This window comes from Stenella coeruleoalba (genome assembly GCF_951394435.1).
Source record: "Stenella coeruleoalba genome assembly, chromosome: 2".
In the NCBI taxonomy this organism is placed as follows: Eukaryota; Metazoa; Chordata; class Mammalia; order Artiodactyla; family Delphinidae; genus Stenella; species Stenella coeruleoalba.
In genome coordinates this window covers 92,202,669-92,219,447 of record NC_137147.1, presented here as the reverse complement: position 1 = coordinate 92,219,447, position 16,779 = coordinate 92,202,669, and the positions used below count along the sequence as shown (strand labels likewise).

The 16,779-nt window shown below is 36.0% G+C and overlaps 1 protein-coding gene across 4 annotated transcripts in view; it reads left to right on the top strand.

Annotated features, from left to right (window-relative positions):
- ATP8B4 (ATPase phospholipid transporting 8B4 (putative)) overlaps window positions 1-16,779 on the top strand; it is a 258,761-nt gene that overhangs the window by 159,635 nt on the left and 82,347 nt on the right. For all 4 annotated transcript variants that reach the window (XM_079914504.1, XM_079914503.1, XM_079914502.1 and 1 more), the window contains 3 exons: window positions 8,765-8,973; window positions 11,710-11,753; window positions 16,149-16,314. In XM_079914504.1, coding sequence (XP_079770630.1) covers window positions 8,765-8,973; window positions 11,710-11,753; window positions 16,149-16,314 — 419 coding nt within the window. The remainder of the gene's footprint in view (window positions 1-8,764; window positions 8,974-11,709; window positions 11,754-16,148; window positions 16,315-16,779) is intronic.

The following is a 16,779-nucleotide window of genomic DNA, read 5'->3' as shown; positions in this document are numbered from 1 at the left end:
TGAGAGTGGACATCCTTGTCTTGTTCCTGATTGTAGAGTAAATGCTTTCAGTTTTTCACCATTGAGAATGATGTTTGCTGTGGGTTTGTTGTGTATGGTCTTTATTATGTTGAGGTAGCTTCCCTCTATGCCTACTTTCTGGAGAGTTTTTGTCATGAATGGGTGTTGAATTTTGTGAAAAGCTTTTTCTGCATCTATTCAGATGATCATATGCATTTTATTCTTCTATTTCTTAATATGGTGTATCACATTGATTGATTTGCATACATTGAAGAATCCTTGCATCCCTGGGATAAATCCCAGTTGGTCGTGGTATATGATCCTTTTAATGTGTTGTTGGATTCTGTTTGCTAGTATTTTGTTGAGGATTTTTGCATCTATATTCATCAGTGATATTGGTCTGTAATTTTCTTTTTTTCTAGTATTATTGTCTGGTTTTGGTATCAGGGTGATGGGGACCTCATAGAATGAGTTTGGGAGTGTTCCTTCCTCTGCAATTTTTTGGAAGAGTTTGAGAAGGATGGGTGTTAGCTCTTCTCTAAATGTTTGATAGAATTCACCTGTGAAGCCATCTGGTCCTGGACTTTTTTTTGTTGGAAGATTTTAAATCACAGTTTCAATTTCATTACTTGTGATTGGTCTGTTCATATTTTCTATTTCTTCCTGATTCAGTCTTGGAAGGTTATACCTTTCTAAGAATTTGTCCATTTCTTCCAGGTTGTCTATTTTATTGGCATAGCGTTGCTTGTAGTAGTCTCTTAGGATGCTTTGTATTTCTGCAGTTTCTGTTGTAACTTCTCCTTTTTCATTTCTAATTTTATTGATTTGAGTCCTCTCCCTCTTTTTCTTGATGAGTCTGGCTACTGGTTTATCAATTTTGTTTATCTTTTCAAGGAACCAGCTTTTATTTTTATTGATCTTTGCTATTGTTTTCTTTGTTTCTATTTCATTTATTTCCACTCTGATCTTTATGATTTGTTTCCTTCTGCTAACTTTGGGTTTTGTTTGTTCTTCTTTCTCTAGTTCCTTTAGGTGTAAGGTTAGATTGTTTACTTGAGATTTTTCTTGTTTCTTGAGGTAGGCTTGTATAGCTATAAACTTTCCTCTTAGAACTGCTTTTGCTGCATCCCATAGGTTTTGGATTGTCGTGTTTTCATTGTCATTTGTCTCTAGGTGTTGTTTGATTTCGTCTTTGATTTCTTCAGTGATCTCTTGGTTATTTAGTAACGTATTGTTTAGCCTCATGTATTTGTGTTTTTTAAGTTTTTTTCCCTGTAATTCATTTCTAATTTCATAGCGTTTTGGTCAGAAAAGATGCTTGATATGATTTCAGTTTTCTTAAATTTACTGAGGCTTGATTTGTGACCCAAGATGTGATCTATCCTGGAGAATGTTCTGTGTGCACTTGAGAAGAAAGAGTAATCTGCTTTTTTTGGATGGAATGTCCTATAAATATCAATTAAATCTATCTGGTCTATTGTGTCATTTAAAGTTTCTGTTTCCTTATTTATTTTCATTTTGGATGGTCTGTCCATTGGTGCAAGTGAGGTTTTAAAGTCCCCCACTATGATTGTGTTACTGTCGATTTCCTCTTTTACAGCTGTTAGCCGTTGCCTTATCTATTGAGGTGCTCCTATGTTGGGTTATATATTTATAATTGTTATACCTTCTTCTTGGATTGATCCCTTGATCATTATGTAGTGTCCATCCTTGTCTCTTGTAATATTCTTTATTTTAAAGTCTATTTTATCTGATATGAGTATAGCTACTCCAGCTTTCTTTTGATTTCCATTTTCATGGAATATCTTTTTCCATCCCCTCACTTTAAGTGTGTATTTGTCCCTGGGTCTGACGTGGGTCTCTTGTAGACAGCATATATATGGATCTTGTTTCTGTATCCATTCAGCAAGCCTGTGTCTTTTGGTTGGAGCATTTAATCCATTCACGTTTAAGGTAATTATCGATATGTATGTTCCTATGCCCATTTTCTTAATTGTTTTGGGTTTGTTTTTGTAGGTCCTTTTCTTCTCTTGTGTTTCACACTTAGAGAAGTTCCTTTAGCATTTGTTGTAGAGCTGGTTTGGTGTGCTGAATTCTCTTAGCTTTTGCTTGTCTGTAAAGCTGTTGATTTCTCCATTGAATCTAAATGAGATCCTTGCTGGGTAGAGTAATCTTGGGTGTCGGTTCTTCCCTTTCATCACTTTAAGTATATCATGTGCCACTCCCTTCTGGCTTGTAGAGTTTCTGCTGAGAAATCAGCTGTTAACCTTATGGGATTTCCCTTGTATGTTATTTATCGTTTTTCCCTTGCTGCTTTCAATAATTTTGCATTGTCTTTAATTTTTGCCAAATTGATTAATATGTGTCTCGGCGTGGTTCTCCTGGGGTTTCTCCTGTATGGGACTCTCTGCACTTCCTGGACTTGTGTGGCTATTTCCTTTCCCATGTTAGGGAAGTTTTCAACTATAATCTCTTCAAATATTTTCTCTGGTCCTTTCTCTCTCTCTTCTCCTTCTGGGACCCCTATAATGCAAATGTTGTTGCGTTTAATGTTGTCCCAGAGGTCTCTTAAGCTGTCTTCATTTCTTTTCATTCTTTTTTCTTTAGTCTGTTCCACAGCAGTGAAATCTACCATTCTGTCTTCCAGGTCACTTATCCGTTCTTCTGTCTCAGTTATTCTGCTATTGATTCCTTCTAGTGTAGTTTTCATTTCAGTTATTGTATTGTTCATCTCTGTTTGTTTGTTCTTTAATTCTTCTAGGTCTTTCTTAAACATTTCTTGCATCTTCTTGGTCTTTGCCTCCATTCTTTTTCTGAGGTCCTGGATCATCTTCACTATTATTATTCTGAATTCTTTTTCTGGAAGGTTGCCTATCTCCACTTCATTTAGTTGTTTTTCTGGGGTTTTATCTTGTTCCTTCATCTGGTATATAGCCCTCTGCCTTTTCATCTTGTCTATCTTTCTGTGAATGTGGTTTTTATTCCACAGGCTGCAGGATTGTATTTTTTCTTGCTTCTGCTGTCTGCCCTCTGGTGGATGAGGCTATCTAAGAGACTAGATGATAGGCTCTGGTGGTGGGTAGAGGTTACTGTTGCTCTGGTGGACAGAGCTCAGTAAAACTTTAATCCACTTGACTGTTGATGGGTGGGGCTGGGTTCCCTCCCTCTTGGTTGTTTTGCCTGAGGCTACCCAACACTGGAGCCTACCTGGGCTCTTTGGTGGGGCTAATGACAGACTCTGGGAGGGCTCACACCAAGGAGTACTTCCTGAACTTCTGCTGCCAGTGTCCTTGTCCCCATGGTGAAACAGAGCCACCCCCTGCCTCTGCAGGAGGCCCTCCAACACTAGCAGGTAGGTCTGGTTCAGTCTCCCCTGGGATCACTGCTCCTTCCCCTGGGTCCCGATGCACACACTACTTTGTGTGTGCCCTCCAAGAGTGGGGTCTCTGTTTACCCCAGTCCTGTCGAAGTCCTGCAATCAATTCCCACTAGGCTTCAAAGTTTGATTCTTTAGGAATTCCTCCTCCCGTTGCCAGACTCCCAGGTTGGGAAGCCTGACGTGGGGCTCAGAACCTTCACTCCAGTGGGTGGACTTCTTTGGTATAAGTGTTCGCCAGCCTGTGAGTCATCCACCCTCCAGTTATGGGATTTGATTTTACTGTGATTGCGCCCCTCCTACCATCTCATTGTGGCTTCTCCTTTGTCTTTGGTTGTGGGGTATCTTTTTTGGTGAGTTCCAGTGTCTTCCTGTCAATGATTGTCCAGCAGGTAGTTGTGATTCTGGTGTTTTCGCAAGAGGGAGTGAGAGCACGTCCTTCTACTCCGCCATCTTGTTTCCTCCGTCGACATTCCTCATCACCAGTATTTTAACAATAAACAAAATCGCCAGCTCTAAATCCCCACTAATTTTTACGAGCTTCTTTTTCTCTCTTTCCAAAATCCTAACTCTGATGAAACAAGGGAAGGTTAATGCACAAAATCCACCCTTGTTTTAGAGAGCAGTTAGGAAACTGAAATGTCAAGTTGTGGGAAATTGACTGGAAATAGTGGCATGTGGTCACAACACCACAAAATGCTTTGGGCCTTCTGGAGCTGTGGTCAGAGCGGGCTCTATTTAAAATGTATCCTACTGGCTCATCTTTGATTCTGAGGACCTCTTATGCTTGTATCCAATTATAAAGTCTGCAGTAAATCCTGCTCTTTGCCAGAGGAGCTATGGTCAGCTTTTATAGCTTTCCTTTTATGTCGAAATGAATAATAAATGCTCATAGTGGCTTACCATCTGCACACGTACAGTTTCATGTGTCCTCACGAAGGAAGTGTATTTCGTATACACTCTTTCTTTGAAGTGCACTGGCATTTTTCATTTAATGATTTTTAAGATTGTTTTTTTAAAGACCAAGGCTAGATTCCCAGGTTCCTTTTCCTTCTAATGTGTCCCCCACAGTGGCAGAATGAAAACCTATTTGGAATAGTCTGAGCCCAAGTTCTTGTCTTGTCACTGCCACTAATAGCTGTGTGACCTTGGAGAAAGCACTTGGCTTCTCTGTGCCTTAGTTTGCCTATGAAATATGTGCTCTAAAATGAGCAGATTGAGATAATTGATTTCTGAATTCCTTTCTGCTCCAAATAATATCACCTTACCTCTAGATAGCATTTCATATTTTACATAAAGTGCTTTCACATGCATTATCTCATTTATGTCTCCCCAAAATCTTTTGAAGTAGTTATTGCTGAACTTCTTTTATAAATGAGATGATTTTTTCAGGATTGTGGAGCTGGTTAAGGACAGAGCCAAGATCCAAACCTAAGTCTTCTAACACTTGGCACATTGTCTATGTCTTAAGTTGTGCATGATTTATTAATCGGCCAAGACATCAAGAGAAAAAAAAAAAGAGGCTAGAATTTTCTACCTGTTGGTAAGGCATGGTATTGATGAAGATAAATGTGAGCATTTTTGCTCACCAAATAAGAACAGTGATTCTGAGTTCAGCTTGAGGGAAAAAAGCATTCCAGGGAATTTCAGGTTGCTAAGACAGAGATCTGGAAAAAGAGAAATCATAGGTATTTCTGATTGGAGGGATGAAGGCCTTCTACAAAAGCTTCCATTACACCTTTGAATAGGTACAAGGAATAAATTAGTGCCATGTCACTTGAGGATAAAAGTGTAGACTTTACTTTGAATGCTTAACAAGTCTATGTGAGCATAGGACATTGATTTTGGTAGGGTATTTCTATGCTGTCAGTTTATCTGTAGTGTTAAAACAATACCCAGCTACAGTTTTTTAATACATCATCTTAAGAAGTGCAGCTGTTGTACTCCCAAGAAATTAGCTTTTTAGTGTTTTTTCCAAAACAAAAGAAACTCGTTTCTATGTTGCTTATTTTGCCTCAGAATGGGCAGAATCATAAGCCCTGTTCTTTGAGCCTCCAGGCAGAAAACACTAAGCAGCTTGATTATACTGACTCTGCGCATTTGTCTCCTTTTCTCTGCTGTTATAAAACAAAGAGCTAAATGTTCCATTGTGACTCTCCTAAATGCTCTTTTCCCAAACAAAAAGGATACTCTTCCTCTCTACAGACTATTTTAAGGTCTAAGAATTCAAATTAATTTAGAGTACTTCCACTGACTTGAACTGCAACACAAAAGGATCAAATTCTGCTCTCCATTAATTTTGCTTAGATTTTTAGGGAGATACTTTACTTTTAGATAAATGAAAGCTTCAAGTGATTGATCAGTTACCTGCATAATGCCATTTTTATGGCATTCTTAAGGTCAGGTCTTCATTGACGTTACCAAATGCCTGAATTCTAGTCTTGGTTCTGTGGTTAATTATTTGTGTGACCTTGGGTTAGTCACTTAACCTCTCTATGTCTTATTGTCCTTCTTGGTGAAATTAGGGAATAGAGGGTCAGATTTCTCATTCAACACTAACTGACTGCCTGTGACAGGTAAGGCACTCTGCCTGGTCCATGGTAAGTGCTAATGCTTTCTCAGTGAATGGAATAGGAAGAACAAAGCTGAATTAGAACAGCCATCAAGGAACTTACAAGGAAGTGGGGTGGGAATGATATGAAGAATGAATCATGATAAGATAAGGTATAAATAAATACATGCAGAATATGACATTCATTTTTATGTCTTATGATTCTACAGAGTCATAGTGTGATTTTTTACTTTGCGTGAAAACAAGTGTTACCATTTAAATAGTTAGAAAACGAACTGACACCCTACCATTGCTGGGGAGGGAAATATAGATGTGTCATGTACTTACAGAACTAGAAGCATAGGATTTAGTGCCCAGAAAGGACTTGGGTGTCATCTTTTGTCTTTAAGGAGACAAATGTTCAGAGTTAGCATAATCAGGCTGCTGTCAACTTTTTCAATTTACAGATGAGAAAACCTAAGCTTAATTCCCATTAACATCAGAAATAAGCTATGGGTTCCTGCTTTATTATTACTATTTTATACTGTTCTTGATCTTCTTGTTAATGTGCTAACACATGCAACTAAAATATTTATGAACAAAATGAGACATGAAACTGAAAAAAATCTCTTAGAAAGGAAGAGCAGAGACAATGTGATTATAAACCTAGAAAATCCAAAAGAATAACTGTAAAACTCTTAGTAAGATAATTCAGTGCAATGTTGTATTTTGTAACATAATCACTTTTTTTTAATATTAAGAAAAGCTTTTAGTATTAAAAACACTTACTGGGGCTTCCCTGGTGGCGCAGTAGTTGAGAATCTGCCTGCTAATGCAGGGGACACGGGTTCGAGCCCTGGTCTGGGAGGATCCCACATGCCATGGAGCAACTAGGCCCGTGAGCCACAACTACTGAGCCTGCGCGTCTGGAGCCTGTGCTCCGCAACAAGAGAGGCCGCGATAGTGAGAGGCCCGCACACCACAAGGAAGAGTGGCCCCGCTTGCCACAACTAGACAAAGCCCTCACACAGAAACGAAGACCCAATACAGCAAGAATAAATTAATTAATTAATAGACTCCTACCCACAACATCTAAAAAAAAAAAAAAAAAAAAAAACACTTTCCTTTAAGCCAAAAGCAACTAAAAAATTTTCCCATCAATAAAAAGATACAATGTCCAGGAACAAATCTGTCAAGCTATGGTGTGGACCTATGTGAAAAACAGAGCGAAATAAAACAAAACTAAACTCTTTACCAATAGAAGTACTTTTTCAAAATTGAATTCCTGGGGAGATTTATCCTTTTTCTTGAAGTTGTGTTTAAATGTTATAAAATATCCATTCTTTTCAAATAATTAAGAGGTTAATATAACTTTAATAAAAATTCCAAATAAGTTTTATGAGAAAGTTGATAGATTGATTCTAAAGTTTATTTGATGAATACATTGATTCTATCAAGAGGAATAAATGAGTGATTACAGCTAAGAATTTTTGAAAAAGAAGAGAATAAAGATGTTCTTACCTCTTTCCAGGTATGCCAAATTTTATAAAGCTACAATAATGAAAACAAGAGGTACATTAATTAACACATTAAGGAACAAAATTGAAATGCCTAAAACAGATTCTACTGAAGAAATAATTTATATGTGACATGGAAGCATCTCAACACAGTAGGGGAAAGGATTCAATGTTCAAATGGTGATGAATAAACTTTGTAAAAATTGAAATTAGCTTCACTATGCACATCCTTCAGAAAATTCTAATTGCAATAAATAATTAAACGTGGGGAAAATACCAACAAAGAACTAGAAGAAAAGTATAGATATCTGTATATATATAATCTTGCCATAGGGAAGGCTTAAGCAAAGCTCCCTGAAAAGAAACTATAAACAGAAACTATAAACTATTGATAAATTTGATTGATTAAACAGAGAAAACTTCTTTGTGTCAAAAATAGTGGAAACAAAATTAAAAGATGAATGATAAACTGGGTAACTATTGGCATAATGTATATAGATACATATGCTATATATATATATATCTCTACAGTTTTTACAAATCAATAAGAAATACACTAATACCTGAATAGAAAATATGAAATAGGCAGGTAATGCAATTAGATAATTCTGAGAAGAAATATAGCTGGCCAATAAAATTTGAAAAAATAAATTCAACTCACTGATAAGAAAAGAAATGCAGTCAACAGTAATGAGATGCCATTTGACTTGGCATAGACTAAAAGATAATTTTCAGTAATCTAATGGTAGAAACTTACATTGTTGTAACTTTTTTGGAAGTTGATTTGGCCTTGTGTACAAAGACTGAAAACGATTATACCCTTGGCTTCAGAAATTCCACTTCTAGAGCTGGAAAATCATAAATCACCACTAGATCATGAGACAGTGCTCTTTTCAATGGGCAAAGTAATATGACAACACAACCTGTTTTTACTCAATAGCTATTATGGTTTGCTTAGTGCTTCATGGAGATACTCCTTTCTACCTCTTTTGGCAAAGTGAAGCGACATCAAACAACTAAAATGCTACACAAGAAATCTCTACTAGGCCTGTTTAATGTAAGTAGAGAAGCATGGAACATTCCCTAAGGCTTTATGCAAAGCCAGCTCATTGTTTCAAGGTGCTACAAGCAAATGACTTAGAACATTTTATGAACAGACTCTGCTGAGATGCCTCTGAAGGTCCCTAAAACCTGGAGACAGAGCATCCACATTTTCTTCTAAACTCTGAAGACTTTGGCAGACTTCTTGCTTTGGCAAAGCTTTGTATCTTCTGAAATTGATGGAGTATTTCTCTTTTTTTTCCATTTTAATGATGAAAGTGTGGAAGTAATTCGTCTGGGACACAGTTATTTTATAAACTGGGATCGGAAGATGTATTACTCTGGGAAGGCAACACCTGCTCAAGCTCGGACGACCACGCTCAATGAGGAACTAGGCCAGATTGAATATGTTTTCTCTGACAAAACGGGTACCCTCACTGAAAACATCATGACTTTTAAAAGATGTTCCATTAATGGGAGAATCTATGGTAAGGGAAACAGTTCCTTTTTCCTGATATTGTTAACAGTCCTTAAAAAAAATAAGCAACACTTTTATTTTTTAATTAAAAAATCTCTGTTTTTCTGATGAATATGGGCACCACCAGCATCTAATAACATAGTGCTTGGCACATAATAAACACTTATTAAATATTTGTTGGATGAATGTTGAATAATTCAGATGATACTTTAAATCTGTTACGATTCATGGGTAGAGATGGGGGTTAGACGTGACACTCTCTAAGGTTCCTTTCAGTGCACCAACTGTGTGATCTGTTCGGTGGTGCTTGATAGACCCATATCCCAGGGAGGACAAGTTCTTCATAGCCTGATTTATCTCAGTAAAAAGCAATATTTTATACTTGCTTCCTAGCAGCTCTGGAAATGATGTTAGTGTCTGTATTCATAAGAATTTACAATTCATTCCTGAGAATTCACACTATAGGGCTACTCTGGGTGGTCCAACTGTTTCATCAATATCCAGTTGCTATTTGTATGCTTCTTTTAGGATACCTGCTCTGTTTTGGATTTTCAGGCATTCTAGTAATATGTGACCCTTGTCACCCCGACTTTGGCTAGTTAGCAGACAGTTCCTTCTGTTGAGAGCACGGAAGCTTCCCGGAAGGGTGCTGTCGGGTTCCTCCGGACTCCCAATCTCACTTCACTGGACTCTGAGTGTACAGTTTCTCAATACAGAAATCTCAGGAAATAAAGGAAATCTGAGAAAGAGAGGGAAAACTTTCCTTTGTCTCCTGATGGGAAACTTCACACATTGCCAAATATTTTAAAGTAAGATTTGACCCTGAACAAAACTAAGAAATACAGGAAGTTGATTTTCATACTTTCCTACCTTTTGACCTCCCTCTGCTATCCCACCCCCATAACCCATGGTCGCCATGGTTTCCTCACCTCTCTTCTGCCCTGCCCCTGTCCTGCCCCACCCTTCTCTGGTAGTGGACCAGATGATTTTTCAAACTGGACTTCCACAAGCCCTCAGTTACATTGTGCATTTCTGATATCACTCTTATTAAGATGATAAATAAAATAGAACCTTTTCTTAAAATTTATTCTTTTGATCTTATTTTCAGAGGCTTTCAAAATATACAACCCAAAGAGCAGTTTAAATGAGAAAATTTCTGTTAGAGTATTGGAGATATTTGGAATTTTGTAGACCTTTTGGATTCTTTTGCCATGGCACTTATTGATAATATAATAATTATAATAATATCCCTTCCAGGAAATGACCCTAAAGAAATGATCAGACACGTGGACCAAGATTTATTTGTAGATAAGTTTGTCACTGGGTGATTTTTAGAGAAGTCCCTTGCTTTTCACAAAGTATATATCCCAAGATCTTTGCAAATCTCCAAATTTACAAATCCCATGATAGCTTGTGATTTCCCTCATAAAAAGCAGGAAAGTAACTGAAAGATTTAAGTAACCCCTTTAGAGCCTTAAATTTATATAGCCATTCTAATTTATAATACATTTACTATTACTCAAGCACTCAAAGAATGTTCCAGAATCACTTTTTACCCCCCATACAGTTGGCCTTGTTTATATCATAGATCCAGGCCTTGGGAAAATTTGATATTCTACTCTGATTTATCTAAAGCTTCTATTTTCTTTCTCAGAACTATTATTTTCTTAGACTTCTTCCATTTTTCTTCACTTTCATCACCAGCCTTGTGAAGAGGCTTTCTTTGGGAGGACCATTTTACACAAAGACAGTTTTATTTTGCTTTTAACATTTATCAGAGTTACAGCATAAAGGGCAATGACTGGCACATAACCGTGGTGAGTTTGGGATTTAAATTCCAGATGCTGGGCTAGGTTCACTCTCTAGCTCAGGGACTCTTCCCACACAGCAGCCTCACAGTATTCTAGATTTAGACCTGAGCCCCAGAAAAACAACCAGTAACTCTTTATCAAGTGGTTTTTGGGTCACAGTATTGTATAATGAAAATAGATTTGAATTAAAAAACCTACTATGCTGACTTTTTAGTTTTAGTTGAATCATGTCACTTTGAATTCTGTTCTTCAGTCCTGTCCTCTATAAAACAGGAATGAAAATCTGTTTTTTTGTTTGTTTTGTTTCATTTTTTTTTACAGGTTTTCGTTCCTGTTTTTAAAACGCCTATTTTTCCAATATATTTGTAATAAGCACATATCGGCTTTATACTAAGAATAGTTATTTTTAAATGTTTGGCACATAGGTGGCTATGTTTTCTGACTGCAGAAGGCTCTGACATGGTTTCATGTTTACTTGCTAATTTGACCTTGCCATTATAGATATTAAAGACGGCTCTGGCCCAAACCAAGATAGACAAAGATGTACTCATCAAGATGAGAATTGGTCTGTCTTGGATATCATTTTGGATTCCCCAACAGTGGGTATAAAGTGAAAAACAAAATTTGTCTCTTGCAAACATCATAGATAATATAACAACAGAATGATAAAATTTACAGATAAACATGATTGCGATCTTATTTTGTTTTAATGTGTACTGCATTTTAGTTCTATCTTGGGCAAACATGAGTATCTTTCTGTGTTAATTGCCATATCTACCGTTACAGTTTGAAAACACTCCTTAAAATGTCTAGGTTTGAACTCATAATGTCATCTAGTAGTAGTGCTTTAATAAACAAGTGTATTTCTTAAAACTAAATGACTAAATCTAGTTTCAATTTCATTTATTTTTAATTCTCAATTTTTGTTTTTTCAGGCGAAGTACATGATGTCCTGGGTCAGAAAACAGACATGACTAAGGTGTGGAGGTGATAAAATTCATTCTTACTTTTAATTTCAAATTGTATGTGCTTTTTAAAAATGATGAGTTCCTAGACGCCTGATTTCCACTATGACCAGATGAGATACCTAATATGTAACATTAAAAAAATAGATTCATATGGTTCAAAATTCCTTTTCGTCCAGGTTTCCCAACCACAGAGTTCCCTGTTTTTTTTTTCTCTTTTAGAGGTATTTATTACATACAAGCAAATATATTTCTCCATTTTTTACATAGTTGGTAGTGAACTATACATACTGTTCTTAACTTTCTTCCTCAACAATGATGAAGATCTTTCTATATCAGTGAAAAAAAATGCTCCCTTTTTCTCTTTACAGTGAATAATAGACTGTTATACCAATGTTCCTTAATTTATGTAAGGAGACAGGAATGGACATTCAGAATATTTTCAATATTTTGCTTGTAAAGAAAATGCAGCAAAAATAACAGTGTAGGGCTTCCCTGGTGGCACAGTGGTTGAGAGTCCGCCTGCCGATGCAGGGGACACGGGTTTGTGCCCCGGTCCAGGAGGATCCCACATGCAGCTGGGCCCGTGAGCCATGGCCGCTGAGCCTGCGCGTCCGGAGCCTGTGCTCCGCAACGGGAGAGGCCACAACAGTGAGAGGCCCGCGTACCACAAAAAAAAAATAATAATAAATAACGGTGTATACGTTATATCACATGGATCCTATATTCCCTAACAAGTTCCATTTCTAGAAATGGAACTGCTCAATCAAAATATATGTGCATTTATAATTTGATAAATATTGCCAAATTGTCCTCTTTAGAATTTACATCAATTTACCCTGTCACAAGCAATGTATAAGAGTGCTTACTTTCTCCTACCTTCACCAACACAATGTTTTATCAAAGTTTTTGATTTTTGACAAGACTATGTAAAAAGTCACTTTGCTGTGCAGCAGAAATTAACTGCAACATTGTAAATCAACTATATACTTCAATAAAATAAAAAAAAATTTTGTTCTTTCGTGTTTTAAAAAATATTTATTTATGGCTGCATTGGATCTTAGTTGCAGCACGCAGGATCTTTTGTTGTGTTGCGCAGGCTTCTCTCTAGTTGTGGCACGTGGGCACCAGAGCACACGGGCTCAGTAGTTGTAGTGCGTGGGCTCTCTAGTTGCAGAGTGTGGGCTTAGTTGCCCCACAACATGTGGGATCTTAGTTCTCCGACCAGGGATTGAAGCCACGTCCCCTGCATTGGAAGGCGGATTCTCAACCACTGGACCACCAGGGAAGTTCCTCTTTCCTTTTTTTTTGTGGTTATTAATTTCCCTCTGAACACTGCTTTAGTTTTAATTACATGGATTTTGGTCTGTAGTGTATTAAAGTATCTTTATTTTTGTTATGTCAATTTGAATATCCACATTGAACCATGAGTTTTTAAGGAAGAACTTTAAAATTTCGAAGTGGTTGGGACTCCCTCCCCAACCTTTATTGTACTTTTAATAAAAGAATAGATTTGTATATACACTAATGTGTATAAAATGGATAACCAATAAGAACCTGCTGTATAAAAAAATAAATAAAATTCAAAAAACAAAAAATCCATCACTACTGAAATTACAAGTTATTTTTTCTTGTGATGGAAGTTTTGAAATTCTATTCCCTTAGCAACTTTTAAATATAAAATAAAGTATTATTAACTATAAAAACAAAACAAAATGAAACAAGAAGAATAGATTTGTATTATTTCTACTTTTTTGGACTTTATTTGGGGTTTTTTTGTGGCGTAATATGAGCAATTATTGTCTGTGTTCCAGGGTCCTTAAAAAGAAAGCTTATGTATATTCTGTTTTCAAGGTATAAAATAAGCTGTGTGTCATTTTAATTCTACCTTATTAATTATATTATTTAGGTCTTCTGTTTCATTATTTATCTTTTATCTATATTATCTGTTTGGATTAAAGAGGTTAACTGAAGTGTTCTGATAATTTCTCTCTCTCTCTAGCTCCTATATAGCCTGAAGTCTTCATTTTATGAGTATTGATGCTATCTTGAGGTGCATTGATGTTCACAGTGGTTATATTTTTATTATGAATGTGCCCTTCTTTGACTCATTTAATTCTCCTTGGCCTGGATTCAACCTTATTTAATATCAAGGTCATGTCTCCTGGTTTCTTTTGATTTGCATTTACCCACCTCTTATTTTCAGTATTCCTAAATAACTGTTTTAGGTGTGTCTTATGTATAGCAGAGGGTTGGATTTTGCTTTGCAGCCAATTTTTTAATAAGTGAGTTTGGGCCATCTACATTGGCTCTGTTAAATATTTTAGGTTATACTTTGTGTCTTTATAATTTTTAATAATTCTCTGTAGGGACTCTGCTCTGTGTGTGTGCTTCTCTTGTAATATTTAGGAAAGTATTTTATTGTTTCTCTACTGTATACTTTCAAGAGTTTATACAATACTCAATTCTTTTTTCATAAGCAGTGTCTATCAATTTCCTAATATGAAAAATGGTAAAATTATTATATTTATCCTTCTTTCCCTCATATTTTCCTACTTGTATTAATGATGCTTCTTCATCTTAAATATACATAGATTTCTCTTAGTTGATTTGAGTTTTTAAATGATATCTTCTGACCTTCAGATACTAAAATGAGGAAATCAGCATCTTCTAATTTTTATCAGTCTTTTCTACATAGTCAATGTATATAATATATACATTTTGTTTTGCCATCCTAATCTATTTCTTTTATATTTAGTTCTTCAGTTAGAGAGATTTGGTGCTTACCACTAACTGCTCCCTTTCCCGCTGTTTTTCCAGTTATCTCTTATTTGGCTGAAGTATCCTCTAGTTTCAAGATGGGTTCATGAAAAATACCTGTTCAGAACTATCTGTTGACTTTATATTTGAATGACAGTTTGACAGGCTGTAATCTCTTTAAGTCATAGTTTCTTCCCTGGGTGGGGTTTAGGGAAGTCTAAATCCAGTGTGTATTTTACTACTTATTAGTGAGTTGATCATTTTTTCCCCCTTATGTGTGGTTGTTTTCAAACTTTATTACATGAACAAAACAATGTGTGATTAAATAAGTCTCTATGATTCTGGGTTAAACACAACTAATGGAGTATCTTGTATACTGGTATGTCTTCTCATATACTTGGATATATAAGTATTATATTTAAAATATTCTGCAGTCTTCAAGACAGAGTGTATATTAAAAGTATTTTCCCATTAACTGCCCTTGCAAAGACATGATCACAGGTCTAGTGCTTTGAATAGTAAACTTTTAAAAGTTAGAAGTACGTTTTGTGCTTTTCAGAAGTCAGTGAATTAACAGAGATCTAATTTAGTATTGAATTGTCTACTATTTTGTTCTGTTCTTTATTGAACCCTATTTCTTTCATCTTGTTTTTTTTTAGTCAACAAATTTTTAAGTGGACAGTAAACTATTATTAACAATGAGCACAATGTTGTACTGAAGATCCCAGAATTTTTTCACCTTGCATGTCTGAAACTCTGTAATTCTCATTGAACTGCAATTCCCCACTTCCCCATTCTTCTAGTCCCTGGAAACTACCATTCTACACTCAGTTTCTGTGAATTCTACTTTAGATACCTCATATAAATGGAATCATGCAATATTTGTTCTTTTGTGAGTGGTTTATTTCACTTAGCATAATGCCCTCGAGGTTCATTCATGTCATAGCATAAAGATAGGATTTCTTTTTATAAATGGCTGAATAATATTCCATTGTATATATATAACCACATATTCTTTATTTATCTGTTGATGGACATTTATGTTGTTTCTACCTCTTGGCTATTGTGAATAATGCTGCAATGAACACGTGAGTACAAATATCTCAAGATCCTGATTTTAATTCTGTCATTATATTACGCAGTAACTCTAGTGAGATCAGAGAAAGTACCCTGTAATCAAACACATAAATATTTTTATAACAGAAAATACTAATTCACACTAAGTAGACTTTTAAAAGTCTATAATTAGGCACATTCCATTCCAGGTCAGATATTGCTGCCAACATGAGTTCAAGTCAGGTCAGGTTTTGCCGTCAAGTAAGTTTTGAAGAAAACTTTCAGTTTTCAGGGCTTCTTTGTATTTTGGAGTTGAAGTAAACATTTGAGAATCTGTACATCCATTGGATATTTTTCTTTCCCATATGCTTTTGGAAGGTTTACTGCTCTGGTGATGAAGGTTTACATAGCTCTGAAATGAGAAGATAATATTTAACGGTAATGAGGGAACAGAAAGTCATTTTAGTGCCAGGCTTTTGAGGCTGAGAAATCATACAAGCACTAAAAATACTTAGAAGAAGTGTTTTTGAATTTTAAAAGATTGTTGTTGGAATGAAGTCTACAGTTTCGTTGTTGTTGTTGTTCTCCTATAGAAAAAAGAGGCTGTGGGTTTCTCAGTCAACCCCCAAGCTGACAGAACATTTCAGTTTTTTGACCACCATCTGATGGAATCCATTAAAATGGGTGATCCCAAAGTGCATGAATTCCTTAGGTTACTTGCACTCTGCCACACCGTAATGTCAGAGGAAAATAGTGCAGGTAAGTGCAAAGTGTGTCTGAGTAGTGAGCCTTGTTTTTTAAATCAGTATTGATATTTTTATTAAAAATGTTTGGAATTGGAAGGATTTTCTCATTCAGAATATAGCATTGCATGAGGGGTTTACCTATCACTAACTGTTCTTTGTATTGGAAGGATTTTCTCATTCAGAATATAGCATTGCATGAGGGGTTTACCTATCACTAACGGTTCTTTGTATTTATTTATATTCTGAATGTTTTCCAAAAGATATGGAGAGACTTAAAGGAAAAGAAAAAGAAAAGAAATAGGAACAACAAAAAGATGAGGGCCTAGATATGTCAGTTAAAGGGGATGAAATATCTTTTATGATTGAGCACCGTATTTGACTGTGAGCTTCCTGGTAGGCAGGACAATCAGAGAAACACTCTTGAGCCACTTAGCTCTTGTTATTAACATGCACATCTAATAGATGCGGATAGCCATCA